This window comes from Canis aureus, chromosome 10 (genome assembly GCF_053574225.1).
Source record: "Canis aureus isolate CA01 chromosome 10, VMU_Caureus_v.1.0, whole genome shotgun sequence".
In the NCBI taxonomy this organism is placed as follows: Eukaryota; Metazoa; Chordata; class Mammalia; order Carnivora; family Canidae; genus Canis; species Canis aureus.
The window spans coordinates 19,870,333-19,895,228 of NC_135620.1; the positions used below are offsets into that span (position 1 = coordinate 19,870,333).

At 34.2% G+C, this 24,896-nt stretch overlaps 1 protein-coding gene across 1 annotated transcript in view; it reads left to right on the forward strand.

Annotated features, from left to right (window-relative positions):
- Positions 1 to 24,896, forward strand: part of ADAMTS19 (ADAM metallopeptidase with thrombospondin type 1 motif 19) — a 226,741-nt gene that overhangs the window by 162,470 nt on the left and 39,375 nt on the right. The window contains exons 16-17 of the mRNA XM_077911535.1: positions 5,303 to 5,383; positions 21,743 to 21,900. Of these exons, the coding sequence (XP_077767661.1) occupies positions 5,303 to 5,383; positions 21,743 to 21,900 (239 nt within the window). The remainder of the gene's footprint in view (positions 1 to 5,302; positions 5,384 to 21,742; positions 21,901 to 24,896) is intronic.

Genomic DNA, 24,896 nt, shown 5'->3' on the forward strand with positions numbered 1-24,896 from the left:
ACAGACATTTACATTGTATTTTACCTGGATGTCTTCTAAGCTATCTTTAGTATTTATGATTATATTTTCATCATTATTAGTATACTTATATTATATATCTCAGCTTTTTCCTATTTTAAATTCTTTTCTTATTTAAATATCATAAAACCTGAGACTTAACAATGTTTTAGCTTGGATACAAAGAGCAACCATTTGCGTTTGAATAATCAAGAAAACAGAGTTCATTCTAGATAAAAGAGTCCTTCAGAAAAGAAAATTAGATACAGCCCTCTAAAGTTGAATATAACCTTTTGCTAGACCCCAGCAGAATAAAAGATAAATGAGCTTGAAGATCTTGAAGCCTAAAAATAACTGAGGCCCAGGGTAAATTGCAGATCAAAATCTCAACCTCCAAAGCTGTGAAAAATGTGACAGGTCCTACAAGTCAAAATCTGCCAGAACTCATTTAGAAAAGTCATACTTAGCTGTAATAGCCTCTCAAACTTTCAACTAAGAATACAGCTATAATAAGCTTTGGAGGGTGATTGGAGTGAAAGAGCGTTTACAGTATAGAAGTTTAAATGCAGTCTGAAAGACCAAAGAGATTTAAAGATGTAAGAATTTTTAAAGAATATTCTTCCATGATTATTTAATATGCATGGAAACAGTTCACTGAAGATTACTGATACACATTCAGCATTGACATCTTTATTTAGTTATTATGATACTTTGTTTTTCCACTAAGCATAGAAAACAGAAATACCAGTTTAAAAATCAGTGATGCTTTTCATTCTGACTGCAGTTGTGTGAGTACATTTCCCCCTAGATTTCTCCTTCAAATCTCCTTTGTTTTTATTGCACTTTGAAGTCTACTTTTGTTTATTTGTTCATTTGCTATTGGTAATTCGTGTTAATGGAAACTATTGTTTGGAAAATGTCTGAGATGCCTAAGAAACTGGGAATATTGCAGACTAATAATGTTGCTTTTTCCTTCCAATTCTATGCTAATTTCACATGACTCTCAGGGAAGAGACTAGAATTGTTAGCTGGGACCATAATATCTGTCCTGTGGGGTGTTATCCCTACCTGTCTCTCTAGCATCATCTCACATCAACGTGCCTTTCCTTTCCAAATTTCTACAGTAGTTCAAACTAACCATGCTCCCTCTAGCACCTTGCATGTAAAAATATGGTTCTGTCAGCTTTGTCTTCGCTTTGCTGGTTCATTTTTAGATGACACTTAGATCTCAGTTCAGATGTCACTTCTTCAGTGAGCACTAAACAACCTCTACCTCCCATCACTAACAGCTTGTTTAGTGACACCATATTTGTATCCATATGGTGAGGCTCTAATCACATTCTTAAGTTTACATTTACTAGTCTTTCTTTCCCCACTAGTCTTTGAGATCAATGGGAAAAAGTCTCATGACTATTTTTGTTTAACACCATATTCCCAATGACCGGCATAGTGTATGATCCATTAATGTTTATTAACATAAATAATGATGAAACATTATTTTTTAGTAGTTTAAAAAGCAAAAATCTGTGTAAGTCCTTAATTATATCATGGACTTCATCTACTTGTGACTTCAAGAATGTTGTGTTCATTTCTCTTGAGACAATTTTATCCTTATAGTTTATGGACTTCCTAGAATTTCTTGAAGGAATTGCAGCCTTATTTGGTCCAGTTGGCCATGCACACTGTATATATTGTATAAGTAACACATGTGCAGACACATGTGCATGTTTTCAATCCCTGTGCTCTATTTAGAGTTTGCTAAATCATTTTTGTTGGAGCTAGAAAATAAACTTGAGGAGTTTTTTTTCTTAGTGCATTTATCATGCCTTTCATTTTAACTGCCTAGCTGCAGGATCATTTTTAGAGGAATTTTAAAAGATAAATTGTATATTTGGTTGTGGAACTAGATAGTTACCAATATATACTAGGAAGAAAATGGACATAAAATGTGTTATTCTTAGTAGAAGAAATGATGATACTGCTCATAGACTTTTTGTTTGTATATTTGGCACAGCTGTAGGAGAGTTATAGTATTATGTATTCTATTTTATGAAATAGTAGCAGTGGGTCATAGCTGGAAGTGCATAGTGGAATCACACAGATCTAAGTCAAAGCTGTGATCAGCTAATTACTGTGACAAAGCAGTCTTGAAAATGGTATTTTTTCCCACCTATATTCTTATCTATCAAATGAGAAATGTAGTATCTACCTTGGATATTATCATTACAATTAAATGAATTATTTATGTAAATTTCCTGCACTAGTGTCCTGCACATAGCAGTTGTTCAAATATGACATTTGTCGTTATTATTACCACAAAGATAATGATTGGTATTGACATTTTAAGAGGTCTGTTTAAGACTGAGATCTCTGGTTATTAAGTAGGATGTTACTGTAAGAATGCTAATTATTCAATATGAGGATCAAATTTATGACATTGACATCACAGACTTTATTCCAACTTGTAAACTCGGCAATAGCCACTCTTATATTCACTGATTTAAATATATGTTAACTAACTAGAATTTAAATAAAAACTTGAAAAAAAGTGCATTCTTAATTGTGCTAAATGACTTATTTACTGAAGATATCTAGGCCCCCAGTCACTGCTCTCTCTCTTCAAATGTCTGCTCGGTATTTCTCTTCCTCTCTTCTTTCCTTAAACTCAGCCTAACTCATCTGTTCTTTAAGCCATTCCAGTTGAGTAATAGAGAATTGCTCCAGATAGAACTATCAATTTAGAAATAACTGTTGTCCTAATGTACAGCAGACCTCGGAGTTTACTGCTAAACCCAGATAGGAATGCACTGTTACTCCCTCTACTTCCCTTTCTCTACTCTTAGCATTCTAAAATTTAACATCTTCTCCAGATACTTTACTAAATTCCTTTGCTCGGAGATTAATAGTCACTCCTTGATTATGACAGCCTATGTGTTTTCCTTAGTCACCTTTATTTTTGATTTTTGCACAGCTTTTAACACAGCCGAACAACAGCTTCCCTTGAGATAATCCAATCCAAAGGATCCCACTGCACAGAAACAGCCAGATCTCCTTCTTGTGATTATTCCTCCTCTGGATTCTTTTTTATTTTCAATTTATTGAAAACTATGTCTGTCTTAGGTTGAGTCCTTCACTTCTCTTCTCTCAATTTTCTCCAGTTACTTTCGTTACTGCTGTTAACTGCCTCACAAAAGTATTCCACTTGCCTGATGTTTGTCTGGAATTCCAAGTGTTCCACAATTCTTGGTAGATATTTTTACTAGGGTGTTATACTGTTTTATTAAGTACAAATTGCAAAGTCGAATTTATCAGATAACTACCAAAACTTGACTTCCATGTTCTTACAAACTTCTCACATAAGTAATAAGAAAGCATTGTGTTCAATGTTTATTTCCCCACTTACTATTGGTTGTCAATTTCAGAATTTTTTTTCCCCACAGTGCCCTCTAGATTTTCTTCCTTAATCTAGCATATTCCCGGGCTTTTACAGTAGCCTCCTGACACTGTTATCCACAATTATATTGCTAGGCATTCTGCATACGCTATCACATAAAGCTTCTCCAAATCAGTGTCTAATTACCAAGTTCCTTGCTATATAGAATGTTCACTAGTTTCAGATGGATCAATTCAATGTCTTGGGCATACATTCAAACCCTCTTTAACAAAGACATATTCTAACATATTCTTCTTATGACAGAATTCTTTTATTTATATGCTACAAAAATATTACTTACTCTCTCACTTTTCTTTTCATTCAGTGAACTCATCCTTTTTCTATACATATCCAAATCCTGTACATTCTTCAGGGACAATTTATCTATTTACTTCCTGGTGAAGCTTTCCTTGACTCTCTGAAATGTTCTGTGAATCAGAATGATTCCAGCTGATGCCAGTGTTTCTCAAACTTGAGTAATGTATATAACAATTGAAAAGGAAAACAAGAAAAAAATCCCACTTCTGTGTGTTAAAAATAACAGTGAATCCTTTTGAGTGATGATGTGATTGGGGAAGGAAGGCAATTGAAACATTGGTTTATATTCTTAAGAAGGGAATTAACCATATCATCTTGCATTTGATCTCTTTTACATAATTTTGGAATTTTTTTTAAACTCATATTGCATAAGGTATTTTTGCCTTGTCTTTCCAATTTCATTATGAGCTCATTAAGTGCCCAGATATTCTTACCGTACTTCTATGTATAAATCATCAGTGAGCATTTGTTTCTATTTTCCTGCCTATTTTGTTCATGTATCAAAGTATATTTATATGGTTTGGTGTTACTAAAAATGGTTAAACTGGATAAGCAGTGTTCCCTAATGGAAATTATTATTCGAGGAACACATGCCTCAAATTCCAGCCACTGCCACCAGGTGGAGCATATGTTACCTTTGGGTATATACCAATAATTGTAAACAGTTTCGGGAATTCAAATAACAGATAACAACTCTGGGATTGGTTATGGTGCCTTTTTGAAATTAGCTTTGAAGCTGGACTTTGATCAGATGTATGGAACTACTCAAATATTAAGAATATTAAATATTATTATGTAATAATTTAAACTATAGCTATTCATCCATAATTAGGTATCTGCTCCATCACTGTTCTGCACTAAGTGAAATCTTAATTTTGACTTCTTCTGCAAACTCTCTTCTGTCTCACTTTATCATCTTACTTCACTTTGAGTATTACATTCCTAACCTCTGCTGAAAAAGCTTTCCTAAGAAACACTTAAATGTGTCTTGCTCGTAGCTGTTTGACATCTTTCAGGGTGATGCCAGATTGCTTGGTATGGCCTGACACTGACTTGTCTCCAGCCCCAGTTTTAAAACCCTTTGTTAATTTTCTAAGGGAGTATGTGGTCTCTCTTATCCTATATTCAGCCACCCAGGACCTGATCCTGCCAGCTGCATTTCCTCCTTCCCCATATATTCTAACTTAAAGTTGGAATTTCATGAACAAAATCTAAGGTTATTTGCTTTGTTCCAAGATCTTCTGTGTTTCTGAATGGGCTGTACCATTGTACTTTTTTCCCCCCTCATACTTTATATCAGTGAGCTTTTCTTTTTTTTTTTTTACATAGCACAATTACCTGATTGCCCTTAATAGTACCATAGACTCAATATCTTTCCAAGAAACTTCTCCATTTGAAATTATGACAACTTTTATATCCAACTTTTTCTTTGTGTATGTATTGAAATATCATAGCGAAAACCAAAACCAAAAGAAAAAAAAGAGGGCAAGTCAATTAAGTAAAGAGATCTTAAAAGAACTCATGATTTATTTCATGTTTTATTGACTTTTACAGGTTATGTAGAAGTGCTGGTGATACCTGCTGGAGCAAGAAGAATCAAAGTTGTGGAGGAAAAGCCGGCACATAGCTATTTAGGTAACCTGACACAGAGCCAATCCAAGTACGAGCCCCACTCTCCCTGCCCTGACAGTTCTATGATGAGGAGGACATCAATCTGTTTCTAGTTACATGTTTGAATTTCCCAGGAAGCACCTCTTGTCATATCAAGTAGGAATTTCTTTCCTTCTCTCCTGGGGACTTACCAGAGCAAAAGCAATCTGGTTGTCTATGTTTTTGGGAGAGTATAAATTATTTCCACATGTCAGTCCATGTTTAAAAAAAAAACAAAAACCACAACACTCATTGGACGATTTAGATATATATGCACATATCTCTTTCATAAATATATTTATTTCATGTATACATACACATATATAAATACATATTCATATTTATTGCATGTGCAAATGCACATATGTGTGTGTATATATATATATAATTACTTTAGAAATAGAAAGTCTTGTGGGATTCTTAAATTCTGATATACTGAATGGACTTAATATTTCAATGGGAAATGATGCTGTCTCTTGCCTCACTTCAGGTATTTTCATCTATGAAGAGAGTGTTTTAAATTTTTAAATATTGCATGTGGAGGGATCCCCGGGTGGCGCAGCGGTTTCGCGCCTGCCTTTGGCCCAGGGCGCGATCCTGGAGACCCGGGATCCAATCCCACATCGGGCTCCCGCTGCATGGAGCCTGCTTCTCCCTCTGCCTATGTCTCTCTCTCTCTCTCTCTCTATCATAAAAAAAAAAAATTAAAAAAAAATTGCATGTGAAAAGAATTGTCTTGGTTGTTTCAATTAAGCCAATTAGCAATTTTAAATATATAAAAGAAAACAGTTGCCAAAATACATACTGTTTATATATCAAAATTATAATGCAATTAAGTCATGTGAAATGATCGTCTCTAGTCATGGCATCCCCGGATAAAGGGATCTAATGTGATTAGGTCGGATAAAAGAGAAAAGATTCTCCCAGAATTTAAACATTGCATTTATATTGTCTTTAAAGAAAGCCTTCATGTCTTTTTTTTTCTTAACAGAAATACTGTTCTCATTATTCTTTCTCAAAGGAAATAATATCCCAAGGGGAAACACTTTGTACATGGAAAATAACCCAATATTACATGATTGTTTCTACTTTGCAATATTAAAAATAGTCTACTCTTGGACTGGGTTATTTTTCTTATTAGGGTTTGCTTTCTAGGAGTAGGAAAATATGAGGAAAGGGGACAGCAAAAGAAATCCTTTGTCATGTGACACATTCATTTGTTTGTTATTACTAATTACCAATTTCATCTACTTTTACCTGCTAGGTTTTTAAATGCATTTTAAGTACAAGTTAATCATCGCAGATATCCAATTTGAGATTAAACTAATACCCGGTTTTTGGAGATACTTTGCAAAACCTAGACAATTTCAGGACATTTGTTCAATAGCCAACAATTGGCTCTTACACTTGGGAATATGTTTTCTTTTTCCCAAGCTGGAAAGGAATATAGATGTTTCAAATGGAATGTTCTCATGTTCTATAAAACTCTACATTGTACTATGATTTTTAGTAACTTAACAAATGTGACTGAAAAACCAGCCAATTTTATAAATGGGACATCTCCATGCTCTAATACCTTAATTCCTAGGCCCTTCGACAAATTCAGTCTCCTGGGAACTCTGACAAAGGGAGTTACTATAAAGTCAGCAAATGCCCTCCATAGTGACACATCAAATGGTCACAATTCATTAAATACTTTCTTCTTTTGACTTACAAGATGTGAGGCTCCCTACCTCATTGGATGCTCCTTACTAGTCTCTTTTGATGGATTCTCCACCTCTATGTGTTTTCCATATGTTCCCATACTGTGAATTTCAAGCCTGTGCCCTTCCCTCTCCCTTGCTGTACTGTCTCCCTAGGGAATCACATCCAGCTCCATTGCTTTACGTGTTAATTGGATGCAAATTATCTGATTCTCATGTACATCAGAAATGAAAAGTCTAAGTCAACAATTTTTATTCCATTCCATGCTGAAACTTCTTCCTCCTTCACTTTACCTGTTTATATAGTCTGTGTCACTATATTAGAGTCTCATGACTGCTATATCAAGTACCACATATCTGGTGGTTTAAAACAACAGAAAGATATTCTGTCACAGTTCTGGAAGCCAAAATCGTTTCACTGGACCAAAATTCAAGGCATTTGCAAAGCTGTGCTCTGTCTGGAGACCCTAGGGGAGCATGCATTCCTCGCCTCCTCCAGCATCTGGTGGCTGCCAGCATTCTTTTGCTTGTGACCACTTCAGTCCTCCATGTCTATCTGCCTCCATAATGTCATTGAATTCTTTTTACCTACCTTCAAAACCCCATCTCCTACCTCTTATAAGGATATATGTGATTGTATTTCAGATGCACTTGAGCAATCCAGAATCACCTCCCCATGTCACAATCCTGAATCTCATCTGCAATGTTATTTTTTTATTTGCCATATAAGTTAACATTCATAAGTTCCATGGATTCAGAAATTGATTCTGTTTTTTTCCCCTTAATATCACTTGTTTTTTTTTAATTATGGTAAAATACCCATAAAATTTACTATCTTAACTATGTTAAATGTATATTTCAGTGGGTTTGAGTACATCACTGTTTTGCAACCACCACCATCATCCATCTCCAGAATTGTTCTCATCTTGTGAAAAAGAAGCTCTGTGCCCATTAACAGTAATTCTCCATTGCCCTTGCCTCCTATCCCCCAGTAATCACCACCATTATGCTTTCTGTCTTCATGAATTTGACCACTCTGCCTATGTGGAATCATATTCTCTTTATGTGGAATCATAAAGTAACTTTCTTTTGTGATTATATTATATCACTTAGGATAATGTTCTTAAGATTTAATCATGCTGTTGCATGTGTCAATATTTCCTTCCTTTTAAAGGCCAGATGGTATTTCATTGTATGCATATACGACATATGGCTTATCCATTCGTTCATCTGTGGATACTTGGGTTGCTTCCATGTGTTAGCTATTGTGAATAATGCTACTGTGAACATGAGTATGCAAATATCTCTTCAAGATCCCACTTTTCATTCTTTTGAGTATATTTCCAGAAGTAGAATTGCTGTATCTTATGGCAGTTCTATATCTAATTGTTTTAGGAATTGCCACACCCTTTCCCACAGTTCTGCACTAGTTTCCATTCCCACCAATATTGTGCAAGAGTTCCAGTTTCTGTATATTCTTAACAACTCTTGTTTTCTCTTTTGGCAATAGCCATCCTAATGGGTATGATGTGATATTGCATGTGGTTTTGATTTGCACTTCCCAAATGATTAGTTATGTTGAAAATCTTTTCATGTGCTTTTTGGCTATTGATACATCTTTGAAGAAATGTCTATTCAAGTTCCTCATCCATTTTTGAAATAGGTTGTTGGTTTGATTCATTGTTGATGATGATGAGTTTTAGGAGGTCACTATATATTCTGGATATTAACCCCTTATGAGATATATGATTTACAAATATTTTCTCCTATTCTGTTAGTGGTGTCTTTTAATACACAAAAGTTTTTAATTTTCATGAAGTATGTCTGTTCTTCTTCTATTACCTGTGCCTTTGCTGCAATATACAAGGAGTCACTGCTAAATTTAATATTGTAAAGCTTTTGCTTTATGTTTGCTTCTAAGACTTTTATGGTTTTAGGTCTTACATTTAGGTCTTTAATCTATTTTGAGTTAATTTTTGTAGGTGGTGTTAGTCAAGTGTACAACTTCATTTTTCTACATGTGGATGCTTAGTTTTCTCACTACCTCTAGTAGAAGGACTTCTCTTTGTCTGTTGAATGATCTTGGCACTCTTATAGAAAATCATTTGGCTACATATGCAAAGGTATATTTCTGAGGTCTCTATCTATTCCATTTGTCTATATGTCTGTTTTTATGTTAGCAGCACACTGTTTTGATTACTGTAGCTTTCTACTAAGTTTTTAGATCAAGAAGTGTGAGTCTCCAGCTTTGTTTCTCTTTTTCCAGTTTGTTTTGGCTATTCAGGGTTACTTGAGATTCCATATGAATTTTAGAATAGGTTTTATTACTTCTGTAAAAAAAAGGCCATTGGAATTTTGGTAAGGATTGCATTGAATTTGTAGGCCACTTTGATAATATTGACATCTTAATAGTACAAAGTCTTCCAATTATGAACCTGGGATTTGTTTCCATTTATTTATGTATTCTTTAATTTCTTTCAGCAGTGTCTTCTGGTTTTAATTGTATAAGTCTTTCACCCCCTTAGTTGAGTTAATTATTCTTGATACTATTGTACATAGATTGCTTTCTTAATTTCCTTTTCAGATTGTTCATTGCTAATTTGTAAAAATGCAACTGCTTTTCTGTGTGTTGGCTTTGTATCCTGCTACTTTTAAAACAGACTATTTTGTACATGTGTGTAAAATCATTAAGGTTTTCTACATAGAAGATCGTATCATCTGTGATGAGAAATAATTGTATTTCTTCCTCTCCGGTTTGAATGCCTTTTATGCTTGTGAATTCTGTTTGATGGTATATGGTTGAGAATTTTTGCATCAGTGTTCTTCTTTTTTAAGATTTTATTTATTTATTCATGAGAGACACAATGAGAGAGAGGCGAAGGCATAGGCAGAGGGAGGAGAGGCAGACTCCATGAGGAGAGCCCCATGTGGGACTCGATCCCCAGACTCCAGAATACACCCTGAGCCAAAGGCAGATGCTCGACTGCTGAGCCACCCAGGCGTCCCTGCATCAGTATTCTTTTTTTTTTTTTGCATCAGTATTCTTAAGGGAAATTGATTTCTACTTTTATTTTTTATTTTTTTTAAGATTTTATTTATTTATTTATTCATGAAAGACACATAGAGAGAGAGGCAGAGACACAGGCAGAGGGAGAAGCAGGCTCCATGCAGGGAGCCCGATGTGGGACTCGATCCCGGGACTCCAGGATCACGCCCTGGGCCAAAGGCAGGCGCTAAACCGCTGAGCCACCCAGGGATTCCCCGATTTCTAGTTTTGTTTTTGTGTTTTTGTCTAACTTTGGTAGCAAAGAATGAATTAGGCCTCATACTGTGAGTTAGGAATCTTCCCTCCAATTCACTTCTTTGGAAAATATGAGGATTGATGTTAGTTCCTTAAATGTTTCATAGAATTTACCAATGAAGCCATAACATCCAGCACTTTTCTTTTGGGGGATATTTTTGATTACTGAATCAATGTTCTTACTAATTATAGATACTTTTAGGATTTCTTTTTCTTTGTGATTCAGTCTTGGTAAGTTTTGTGTTTCTAGGAATTTGTACATTTCATTTATCTAATTTGTTAGCATACAAAAATTTAAAAATTTTATTGAAATACAGTTGATGTACAATGTTATATTAGTTTCAGGTGCACAGTATAGTGATTCAGCAGTTTTATACATTGCAGAATGCTCACCATGACAAATGTAGTTGCCATCTGTTACCATACAATGTCTTTTTAATATAATTGACTTTTTTCCCCATGCCGTACTTTCGATTCCCATAATTTACTTATTTTATAACTGGAAGTTGGTACCTCTTAATCCCCTTCACCTATTTTGCCCATTCCTCCACCACCCACAGCCAGCAGTTTGTTCTCTGTATTTATGCAGATGTTTGTTTCTTTTTGTTTGTTTTAAACTCCACATATAAATGAAATCACATTGTCTTTCTTTGTCTGACTTATTTCACTCTGCATAATACCATCTGGGTACTGTTGTCAAAAATGACAAGAACTCATTCTTTTTCATGGGTAATATTCTGCTATGTGTGTGTATTTATACATATACATTATATATACATATATATACACACATACAACCATACACACACACACCATATCTTCTTTACCCATTTATCAATTGATGGACACTTAGATTACTTCCATATCCTGATTATTGTAAATAATGCTGCAATAAACATAGGGGTGCAGATGTCTTTTTTAATTAGTGTTTTCGTTTTCTTTGGGTAAATACCCAAAGGTAGCATTACTGGATCATATGGAATTTCTATTTTTAATTTTTTAGGGAATCTGTATACTATTTTCCAGAAGGGCTGCACCAGTTTACACTCCCACCAGTAGTGCATGAGGGTTCCTTTTTTCCACATCCTTGCCAAAGTTTCTTATTTCTTGTCTGTTTGATACTAGCCATTCTGACTGGTATGAGGATTGTTTATAATAACTTTCTTATAATCGTTTTTTTTCTGCAGCATCAGCTGTAATGTCCCCACTTTCATTCCTGACTTCTTAGTTGTCTCTTTTTTTTTCTTTCTTAGTCAATACAGCTAAAGTTTTATTGTTTTTGTTAATCTTTTCAAAAAACCAACTTCCAGTTTTGTTGATTTTTCTCTATTATTTTTCTATTCTCTATTTCATTTATCTCTACTCTAATCTTTATTATTTTCTTCCTTCTGGTAGCTTTGGGTTTAGTTTGTTCTTTTTCTAATTTCTTAAGTTGTAAAGTTAGGTTGTTAATTTGAGATGTTTGTTCTTTTATTTATTTATTTATTTTTTTTGAGAGAAGGGGAAAGAGAGAGAGAGCACATGTAGGGAGATAGGGGCAGAGTGCGAGAGAGAGAGAGAGAGAGAGAGAGAGAGAAAGAGATTAAACAAGCTCCACTCTGCATGGAGCCCGACTTGGGGCTCCATCTCACAACCCTGAGATCATGACCTGAACCAAAATGAAGAGTTAGACACTTAATGAACCTCCCAGCTGCCCAGAATCTTTCTTCTCTTTTAATGTGTTTGTTGCTATAAATTTCCCCATCACACTGCTTTTGTTGTGTCCTCTACATTTTGCTATGTTGGGTTTTCATATCCACTTCCCTTGTAATTTATCATTGATCCATGGCTACATTTATGAATTTTCCAGTTTTCCTTGTTATGGATCTCTAATCTAACTTCAGCCGTTTGTAGTCAGAGAAGATACTTTGTATGATATCTATCTTATAGGACATGGATATCTTCTTGGAGCCGTTCTTTATCCTACCACAGTCACTGATTTCTATACAGTAGTTTATGCCAGCACTAGTGCTGCTTGATGACTGCCTTTACCACTTTAATGCATCATTGGGTCTTATCAGTTGCTCAAAAGTATCACTTTCTCTCCATAACCACTGTGACCCATAACCAAGCCAGTCTCTGCAGCCCTGTCCTGCTTTATTTCCTTTACAGCATTTATCAACATCACCATCTGAATTTTCTTACCTGTTCACATGTGTGCTTTTGTATTGTGTATCTCCATTGTTAATTCTGAAGGCTCAGAGCTTCACCTTCAATAACTAAAGGAGACTCTGGCACACAGAAAAAAATAAGTCTTTTTATGACTGAATTTTGATTAAGAAAAGATGGTTCATACTTGTATAGTAATTAGTTTGGGCCAGTTCATTAAATATATCTGTTAAAGAAACATTCACATCTCTATGAAGTAGGCACCACTAGTTTATTTTTTAAATCAGAGACTAGAGGACAAGAGAGTTTTAAGTTTCTTTCCCAAGATCATACACCTAAAAAAACTGTGATCTTGGATTTAAGACCAAGCAGTGTGGCCATTGTATCTGGTTCCTACTGTCTGCTTTTAAGTTTTCTTTTTTATTCATTGTCTCTCATATCATACCTTTGATTTTAAAGTATGTATATAAAGTTCATATATGAACACATTTTCCTTGAGCTTGCCCTCAGACTCCCTCCTTTCTCCCTTTTCTTAATTAATAAGATCAACTCTATAGAGTTAATTCAGGGAAATACAAATCATGAAATGACAGTTTTCTTCTCCAGTCACTACCGCTGGGGCTGCCAGATTCCATTTTCTTTCCCTGATGTGCATCTCTAAACATAAATCTCCAACTACTTTTTGTTATGAATAGAACATTCAAATTAAAATGGAATCACGTGTCTGTGTTAGCCTGGCCTCATTACTGTCAGTTTTCCTTGTACTTAGAATTGGACGTTACCAGGTCTTTTTTTTTTTTTTTTAATTTTTAATTATAAGTTACTAGGTAATTTAATTACAAGTTACTAGGTAATTTTTTAATTACAAGTTACTAGGTCTTTTTCTTCATAAGGAAAGAGCTTGAGTGCTCTTAAACACTCTGAATACTACTCTAGAGATTAGGGTTGAAAATATAATATGTTATCATGTTTATTCAAGAACCCACTAAGTTTTCTTCTTAACTGAAGAAATCACAGTCATCTTGTTAAATTAGGGGAAGGGTGCAAGAATGAAGACAAAGTGACCAGTTGCATAATCCTATCAAAGAATGAAAATGCAAGAACCCAGTGGCTTCTAGGGAAATTGAAGAAGTTGAATTCATGAAGCTTATTGCAAATGGATATGTTGATAGACATTGAAGATTCAAGGATGTCTTCCAGACTTCTGGGTTAAACAGCTGGGCAAATAGTGATGGCATTTACTGAGATAGCACACATAAATGGGGGTGGGGGGGAAGTTTGGGAGGGAAAATTTTAAGCCTAAAATCTTAGATTTGAAGCCTATTATAGAGAATTCATATCATAAAACACATTTCCTAAAGGCTTCTTTGGGTATTGGAAGGAAGTTATTGAAAATCTTTACCTGAAATACCATTAGGAACATGAATCATTTCCTGACAAACTGATCATTATTTAACAAATTAACTTGTCTACCTAAAACTATCTATTATCTCAAAGGAGACAGTTAATTCTCTCCCATTGCAATTATTGTTTTTCATTACTGTTTGCATTGTATTCCCATGCATAATTATTATCTGCATTTTTAATATCATTGCTCAATTATTTTGTTAATAATTAATGACAAGGTTTAAAATGGACAGTAGTTCAGATGGACCATATATATAATATATTCACAAAATCACTGTAGCTTATGACTTTTAAAAGTCTTTTTTTCCTAACACTTTATTTATTCATGAGAGAGGCAGAGACAGAAGCAGGCTCCCTGTGGGGAACCCGATGTAGAACTCGATTCCAGGACCTGGGATCACAACCTGAGCCAAAGGCAGACATTCAACCACGGAGCCACAGGTGCCCCAACTTATAAAAGTCTAAAAAAGGTCATTGGATCCACTTACCATCCCTGCAGTTTTGCGTGCAAACCACTATGGAAAAACTTTTAGCTAAAAACAATTTAAAATGTTGAGCAAATTACAAAAGGAGAGAAAAAAGCACATTTTAAGGTTACCTCTAAGCTGGAAAGAAATTAAGGAACCCTCACATGCCAAAAACAAAGAACAGGAAGTCAGAGTATTAAGCTGACCACAACCTCAATTATGCTTAATGGTAGTGAGCAATTTAGATTTTGAGCACCATGGCATGCTGTAGACAGAAAACAAAGCCTGAGGTTTTATAACGTAAAGGCTGGAACAGGAGACACCTACATAAAGCAGGGCCCCAAAGGACTACAAGCTCTGTGTTAAGGAGATACAGAAATGCATTTGCACCATAAAAGGAGAATGAAAGGAAATGTGTCTGTCTTAACTTGGGTAGGAGGTGGAAGTAGGAAATGAACTTCCATGAAGATTCCTAACCCAAAGCAAATGCTCTATGGATTTGCAGCACCAGTTTAGCCAACAGTGAAGTCCAAAACTCCAAGACATTCATTTTAATTAAGTTACTAAGGTGGCTGGCATATGCAAATACAGGTCCTTTTTGAAGTATTGTACCTTCAAACCAGGCGGCAAAGGAATAGACCAAATCAGATATATATTTGTATCACATACAGGATATACAAAAATATTATAGTTAATTGTTTTGAAGTATAAAAAAGGGATTTAAAAACAAGAATAAACAAAATTGACTAAAAACATATTTTATTTTTAAAAACTTAATAGAATACAAGATAGGAGAAAAATAACAGAAAATACAGCAAAAAGGAAAAAAGAAAGTGCAAAATAAGATGGCATAGATAAAACATACCAGCAATCTTCAGCATTTAAAAACTGAAATCTCCAGTTAAAAAAAAAAATTACTAGACTGGATTTTAAAATAAGCCAGATATATGGTATTCATGTAAGATTCACAAAACCTGAAAATCAATGAACAGAAAACTATACTAGAAAAAGTGCAAACCGAAAAAATACTGATAGAGCCATAGTAATATAAGTTAGAATTCACTTTACAGGAAAATGCATTGTTTGAGATAAAAAGAAGTCACAGAATAATTATAAAAGAATTTAATTCATCATGAAGACATTATAATTTTAAAATTATATGAATCCGGGAATATAGCTTGAAAGCTTTTAAGCAAAAATTGACAAAAATTGACAAATTTATTGTCATAGTGAAATTAAACACAAATGTGGGCGTGAACTGACTTCCAACCAGTGTTGAAGTAATGCAGAAGAAAAAAGATATTCTTTAAAAAAAATAATGCTGGAATAATTGAGTATTTATGTGAGGGGCAAAAACTGAACTTCTGATTTACACACAGAAGCTAAAACTCTAAAACTTCTAGCAAAAAAACACAAGAGAGAGTTGCCTGCGTGGCCCAGTCAGTAGATAGAGGGCATGGAACTCTTGGTTTGGGCTCAGGTCATGATCTCAGGTTTTGGGATCCAGGCTCCGTAAGGAATCTGTCTGAGTTTCTCTCTCTCTTTCTCTCTTTATCTCTGCCTCTCCCCACCACTGCTCACATGAGTTCTCGCTCTCTCTCCCTTTCTCTCTCAAATAAGTAAATAAAATCTTTAAAAAGAGAGAAAACTTACAAGACATTGGGACTAGCAAAGATTTCTTTACAACAGATGTGCAAAAATACCAACCCCTTCACCCCAAAATGAATGTGTTTGATTTTATTGAAAGTGAAACTACTATTCATTAAATGGCACCATTAAGAAAACAGGCAAGTCATAATGTCAGAAAAATATTTGCAAAAAAACTTACCTTTTTAAAAAATGTGTCTCTAAAATATATGAAAATGTGTTTTTCCTGATAGATACAAATACAAATTCTGAATCAAAGTGTTACTTAATAAAGGAAACAATAAAATACAGGTATTTGTATTTATCTCATCTATCTTAAAAAGTTATTGTTAGTACATTTAAAGAACTCTGAGCCCTTCCTCTTCTATTTTATAATATATTTTGTTAAAATTGATGGTATTTTTTCTTAAATGTTTGAATGTTGGTATTTTCTTTGTGGGAAGTTTTTAAATCCCAATTTAATTTCTTTATATATGTGTGTGTGCATATGCATGTGTACGCACTCATGTATGTAAGTATATGCCCAGGTGGTTTCTTCTTTGGTCAGATTTGGTAATTGATGTCTTCAAAGAACTAACCCCATTTCCTTTACCTTATCAAATATTATACTACAATGTCTTTAACAGTATAGCAGTATTCCTTCACTCATTTCCCATGTTGTTAATTTGTGTCTTTCTTTTTTATTTAGTCAAACGAGTCTTTTATCAGTTTTTGATCTTTTGAAATAACCAACTTTTGATGTCATTGATTGCCTTTGTTGTTGTTCAACTTTCTATTTAATTGACTTCTGTGCTTTCTTTTTCTTCCTACTTACTTTAGATTTGAGTTACTCTCCTATACCATTTTAAAGTGGAAACTCAGATAATTGATTTTAGTTCTCTCTTCTTTGCTAATATCACAATTTATCCATCAAAAAGCTTCTTTAAAAAAAAAAGCTTCTTTAGCTGTATGTCACAATTTATAGATACTGTGATTTTAATTTAAAATATTTTCAGATTACCATTGTATTTTTTTACTTTGACCCATGGGTTATTTATAAATGTATTGTTTAATTTCCAATTTTCCAAATATTTATAGATTTTTTAACAGATATTTTGTTATTGATGTGTAGTTTCAATCTGTATAGTAAGAGGGTATGCTGAGTGCGATTTCTGTTGAGACGTGATTCATGGTCCATGGCCCGTGTTGGTTCATGCTCCATTTATACTTTAAAAAGCTATATTCTTCAATTGCTGACTCTTCTCTAAATCACTTTGCTCCATTTGGTTTACATTTTCTGTATTCTTACTGATTTTTTTCTTGCTTTATAAATGAGGGAAAGAAAACTATTGAAATCTCCAACTGAAATTGTGGATTTTTCCATGTCTTCTTTCAATTAAATCAGTTTTGCTTCATGCATTTTGAAGCTCTGCTACACACTTAGGATTGTATGGTTTACTTAATAAGTCTTAAATGTCTTTCAGAATTTTACATTTAAAGTAATTAAAATTTAAATGACAGTTTTAAAAATGCTCTTTTTATCTCTAGAAATATTCATTGCCCTGCAGTCCATGCTATCTGATACTAATACAGCCAATACATCCTTTTTATGGTTAGTGTCTCATGCTTAATTTTTCACATCCTTTTAGGCTTAGTCTACTTATATTTAATTTTTAAAGGGCATTCTTCTAAATTGAATAGAGTGGGATCTTTTTTACCCCTCTGGCCTAATTGTCTCTGTCTTATAACCAATATCCTTAATGCATTTAAACATAATATAATTATGGATATATTATTTTCTGTTTTCCATTCCTTTTTATGCTTTTTTCCTTCTGTCTCTGTCTTCTTTAGGACTGAGGTGGTTTTTTGAGGGTTTTGTTGTTGTTGTTGTTGTTGTTGTTTAGCATTCCACTTAATCTCTTTTTTTTTGTATATTTGCTGTATATAGATCTTGTTTTATATCTTTATGGTCACTTTAGGATTTACAGTATGTATTTTTAACTTATTACTGTCTTCTTTCAAATTTATAGGATACTACTTTATATGTAATATAAGTTACTTAAAAGTGTATTTCCCTTAATCTGCTTCCCCTCCTTTGTACTATTATGCGTTTTATTTCTACATTTCATATAATCACTTTATTTTCATATATGCCTTAATCACCAGAAAGGATTGTAATCATTTTCCTTTAAAGTGAGTCATCCTATTCAGTAGGATCTATCCACTCTGATTGCATAGAACTCATATGTCTTCCAACCCTCCATGAGCTCCAGGAATTGTATAGTTTCCAGGCCCTGTGGAGTTACTCTTTTCTCAGTCTTGAAAAATCTCACCACACTTTTTTGCACCTTGATATTTAGCCACAGGCTCAAAGGAACCCCTTTACAGATTTTTAGAGCCTGTCTCTGTGCAGCTGTCTCTTCTCCAGTACTCCATAAAATAGATTCCAGATGCCTCAGCCAATTTGAACTCAGTTTTCTGTGTCGTCATCTTACTGAAGCTCCCATTATCTGTGCTCTGCTTGAGTTTCCCCTGCCTGTGTTTTGGTCTGGTAAATATCTTCAGGCAGGAAGTCAAGCAATTTTAGAGCTCACATTTGTCCTCCTTCTCTTAGGGACCTGTATTCTCTCTTGCCATTGTCCAGTGTCTGAAAACAGTTGCTTCATACACTGTTCAGTTTTCTCATTGTTCAAAGTGGGAGAGATAGTACAGTTCCACTTAGTAAGGTATGGCCAGAAATAGGTTTTCTAAAAACACATTTTTTAAGATAATGAATTAAAAACAAAAACATAGAACAAGGAAAATCACATACTTAGTGTATTGATTCTTCATATGCTATTAAGCTTATAAATTATGTGGGTTTTCAGGTACATATGTATGTGCTATTTTGTGGGAGATAGTGAATTCCAGAAATATCAATTGAGTCTAAACATTAGACAATAACCATCCCCAGAAGGTTTCTTAAAGGCATTTTTATTAGAGAGTTCCAGGAAATATGCCTTTATAATTGTGTCCTGAATATATGTTGAAATACAGAAAAAATATGGAATTATACAGGCCGTGGCTACAAATCTAGGCCAAAAAGACTTCTTAAAATACTTAATAGGTTTTAGAGAAATACAAGGAAATATTTTACCTCTTAGGCAAAATCACTGCTTTAATCAGTTTAGCATTATCTGAAGTATATCCATTTGTAGATGATAATAGCTATTTGCAACGTGTTAGGTTTTCTGTCAGCATATATCCCCTTCAAATTTAAAATTCAAGCTAAAATGAATGCTTATATGTTTCTCATAAATCTGAAAATATGTATGCTTAATATTTTATATAAGACATTATACTTTATGTACAGTCCATGACAAAGATCTTATTTGGTAGAAATTAAGATGGATAAGGTAAAATTTCCCTCATTTTGTTGGTATGTCACTTATAATAATGGAATATTGACACCAGAAAAATCCCTCAGTGAACCAGAAAAGCCTTAACGATGATTAATATTTTATTTTATTAATTTAAATCTAAAAATGCAAATGACTAGTAAGCAAATGAAAAATATCTTTAACCTCAGTAGCAGTTAAACAAGAGATTCTTGTTTTAATCTCCATGGTACATAATTTAACTCCTGGTATTTCTCCTCACACGTGTTCTTTTGCTAGTCTTTCCCATTTCATTATTGTCATAACCCACCTGTTTTCTCATCCTAGAAGCCTTGCATCATACCTGACATGTCTTTCATTCTCAACAACAAGTCATCTGATTTTATCAATTTCAGTCCTAAGTGCCTCTTGATATTTTTCTCCAGTACCTAAATCCAAACTACCATTACTTTCAGTTGCATTACTATGATATCCTGTCTTTGCTATCCAAATTTTCCTTGCATGCAGTCCATTTCTATACGATATTGTTCAAAAACATTCATAGCTTTGTATCTTTTTTTTAGGGGAAAAAAACCTGAAATATGAACAAGGCTGATAAGATCTGGTGATCCCTTATCTCTCCAGCCTCATCTCTTCATGATCCATTTTCAGTGCATCTGGTGTCCTGTACACTTGCTCCCTGATTCTCACCAAGCTGTGACCCTTAAAACCTTCTCATGTAACGCCCTCAGTCTTGAATGTTCTCTCTCTGCTTCTCTTTTCCCCTGGCTTACAGCCTTAGGAAATGATATCCTTCAGGCAAGCTTTTCTTTATTCTTCCCGCATGAGTTCCAGCATATTCCACTTAGATTATAAATTCCATAGAGCCAGAGAACATATTTGTAATTGTTAATTTGGGGAGGTCCCATAACTTTAAGTATTTCCTACTTTATAGCTGATGGTTAATAAGTAATTATTCAGTCGTGATTAAATATTTTACATGAAAAAGTTGCTTCCAAGAAGGTATTCAAAAATGGTCCTCTCAGCGACTATTATGGAAGCTTACATTGATGCAACCTTTGTGAAAGTCAGTTTGAAATAATTTTTCACAATCTTTAAATGTTCCATTTATTTGGCTTTGTAATTCCAAATCTGGGAATCTATCCAAGGGAAATAATCAGATACACATATAGTTGGTTTACAGTGTATTTATCTGAGCATTATTTACAATATAAAACCTGGGAAACCTTCAAATATTCAATAAATGGAGATTAGCTTAAATAATATTTAGGAAGATTTATTGGCTTAAGTTTTGAAAACATTTTCATAGAATTATAAAAGCCTTCAATTAATCTTCATGTAATGTCTCTTAGAATGAGAATTCAGTTATATGGAAGTGCCTGGAAGTTTAAATTAAACAAATAAGAATCATTTGAAACAAAATAAGAAGGAATCCTTAGTTTAAAATGATAATTATGACATCTTACTTCCATGTCATGAATCTTATTTAAATAGTAGCAGAGATGAGATTAAAAAAAAAAAAAAGAAAGAAAAAAATCAATGTAGGTAAACAAAATTACTCTGTAAAATCCTATATTAATTATGGCTATTTATAGGTGAGAATTAGCATTTATCTTCCATTCTTGTGTATAGCAAATCACAAAAATGATGGTATAGGATCCTTAGTTCTGTTTATAAAACCAACACATTGTGTTTGAATTGTTTTGTAATAGTATAACCTTGTCATCGTCATCTGTTCATTAACATGCTCTTTAATGACCTCTCTTGTATTACTTGTTTTGTGGCTTGGGACACATAGAGCCTGTATAAGATGTAGTGTCAGCCCTAACGTTCTTCATAGAATTACTGCATAGATAACATAGACACAGTCTTATTTTTTTTTTTAAGTTTTTATTTTTAGGTAATCTCTACACCAAAAGTGGAGCTCAAACTCACAGCCCTGAGCTCAAAAATCCCATGCTCTATGACTAAACCAGCCAGGTTCCCTGGACCTGGACATACATAATCTTAAGATAACAATCTGTTAAACAATAGATAATTATGGGCCAGCGTAAGGGTTACAGATAGCAAATGTCCAGAGGCGGTTGGAAGAGGCGAATGTGGCTGTGTGGTTGTAGATGGTGTCAGGAAAGAAGGAGAGCTTAGGGTATTTGTTCTGTGTACTTTCTTAAAGAGAAGATGCCTCATGTTTTACACCAGAGAGTATTAACCCATTAGTTTAGAAATGAATACTTTTAACAAAATCATGTGAAGTGGATATTGATTAATGATGCTGACTTGTTCATTTGTCATAATATTTTTGAACCTCATTACAGCTCTACGAGACACTGGAAAACAGTCTATTAATAGTGACTGGAAGATTGAACACTCGGGAGCTTTCAGCTTAGCAGGCACTACAGTCCATTATGTAAGACGAGGCCTCTGGGAGAAGATCTCTGCCAAAGGTCCTACTACATCACCTCTACACCTCCTGGTATGAGTGGACAAATTGATAACATTGCATAATCAACTTCCTATGTCATAGGCCCTTCCGACTGTACCTTCTCTAGTCTTTTTTTCCAAGTTTGAAATGTCAAATAGACATTCAAAATTATTTAAGAGAGAGGTTTTTAGGTTATCATTTTAATGTGTTTTAAATCATGACATTAGAAACCAGAGATTATTGTGAGAACAAGATGTTTTAGAGAATTCACAGACTCATAGTAGAAGTGAATTGCCAGGCATAAAGGGGCCTGTTTTTTCTAAAAGATCAGTTTTACTGGCAGTATCTTAGTGAATCATTATCAGTGGATGTCTGTAAAGACAGTTATGATATGGAAAATCAGAGCATTTCAAGCATCCATAGAATGGGTATTTTCTGGATCTGCATAAAATGCCTTTGATAAAATGATCACTTCCTTGGAAAAAGATTTGGTAAACATATCTAACAATACTTCCAATTAACTACTGTTTTCTTACTAGGAAAATTGATTCCTATGAAGAATGATGAAAATTAGAGTCTTTGGGGTGATACCTTTCTTTATCATGGAGTAAAAGACTAGAAATGAGGCAGGACAGAGTATGGAGTGAAGGAAGCAGAACAGTGGGGCTCTGCATCCAAGCTGGTGGCTGATTCACGTGCCCCTTTTGACCTTGATCTTTGCAGTCAGTGGTAATGGCTCAGAAGCCAGATGACTGACTGCACAGCTGGCATGTTCTCCATCCTAGTGGCAGAGTCTGAAATTCAGACACTTCAACACCTCCTTAAGTCCACACATAAAAACAACTCTAAAACACGATCAACTGACTGTTTATTTGGAGTGTGGTGTGCCACATTATTTAATATCGCCACACAATTCAAGCTGAATTTGTCTTCAATTGGAGACATCTGTGTTGCTGGTCTAGGAGCCAGAGGTTCAAATCACATATCAGCCTGTTTACTTTTCCCGCTTTAATGTGCCTGCACATCACCTAGGGTTCTTGTTAAAATGCACATTCTGATTCATTTGGTCTGAGAGGGACCTGAGATCTGCATTTCTAACCAGTTCCCAGATTATGTCTCTACTACTGGTCCAGTGACCACATTTCAGATAATAATGTTTTATAGAACTGCAGTTGAGAGCCTTACCAACAGGAATGAAGGGAACAAAAGTGAGATGCATGGGAACCTTCTGCCCCAAATCATAATAATAATGATAATATATACCATTCACTGAACACTGAGCCAGATACTGTTCACAAGTACTTTGCATTTTTACAGCATTTATTCCTCATAAAAACCCTGTGTAATATGTATTTATTATTACCCCAATTTACAGATTAGAAAAAAACTAAGTCTGAAAAAGTTAAGTAATGTTCACAGTGTCTCACAATAAGTTATTTAGCTGTGCATAAATCAGGTGTTAAAGTCTTTTATGCTGCCTCTCCTGAATGAAAGCTCAAATCTTAGTTCTTTACACCAGACAACATGGAATCCTAAGTATACATAGACTTTCAATAATTATTTTCTTCATCTCCTCACAGTTCCTTTGGATACTGTTATTTAATTTGAACTGGAAACTCCACTCTGTGCCCTGTACCATCTGGATAGAGAAAAAAAATGACGAAACAAACATTGTATGACCAATATCTGGCTCTTTCCATGATTGGGTCACTTATAATAACAGCATTATCAACAAGAAACATATTTTTTTTTTTTAAGAAACATATTTTTAATGATGAAGTGGCAGAGAATGCCAACAGGTGACCTCCCTTATATGAATGTGACCTCCATTTTTTTCTTTTTTTATGGAACAAGACCAGAGCTCTTTATTGAGCCTCTAATTCAAAATCTTAAAACATTATATGAGACCTCAGTGTTGGGCAGGGGAGTCTCCTTGCTGCAGAATCCTTAATCTGACTGGTAATTACCAAGGTTTTTCCTGGAAGCATGAAACATAATTAAAGTCAGTGAACTATGTCTAAAAGAAGGCATTGATGTGACCTGGATTTATTCAGTAATCCAAGGGAAACTGCACTTCTAAGATATTTTTCTTTAATGACTATTACAGATTGAAAGCCAGTACTGAATTTTGAAAGGCAGTGCTTCAGTATGTGCCCCTCAACTATAACACGGTCACACTTTCCTTCTTGCAAAGATACACTGCCAAATCTGAATGGTTTAAGAAAGAGCTAATGATTTTGTAGCCAATGTCTTTATTTTACATGGCATTCGACATTCAAGGACAATCTAAAGTTCTATCAATGAAAAGGTAGTTTTTGAGGGAAAAATACACATGTTTTCATTAAATTAAAGAAGTTGGCAAATAGCTATAATTTATGTCCCTTTTATCAATGTAAAAACTATGTAATAGTCTGGTTATGTCCATAAACAAGATAAGTCAATCTGTCTCTTTTTTTCACTCATTTAGCTGAAAGTCATTTCTAACTGGCAACATCAAATGAGATATTTTAGGCCAAAATAAGCACTGTGACGTACTTAGAATTAGTACCCCAGGATGTTATGTATATGTGAATTTAAAAAATATTGTTTTTATTGTTGATATAGCTGATTTATAATTCCATTATTTAGTTCCCAAATCCACATATTAAAATATATCTTAGCATTTCTGATGTTATATTGAGCAGAGTATTGAGAGAAAGAAGCAAAGAAAATTAACCCTGTGCTCATATCAGTTTTTTTCACATTGAGTGTTAACTCTGAATTACCTGTCATTACAACTACCTTGATAGACGTTTAATATCAAAGCTCTTTAAGAATTTAACATAATTTAAATTTTAGATATGTTTTTATGCATAGTATTGTATTATATAGATTGATTTCATAAATCCTGATTCATATAAGTGATATAGTCCATAGGGTTGTTTATATGTTTTGTGCAAATGTATTCTAAAGAAACACATATTTTCAGTCATTTTTTCATTTAAAATGAGTATACTTCTGGGACACCTGGGTGGCTCAGCAATTGAGCATCTGCCTTTGGCTTGGGT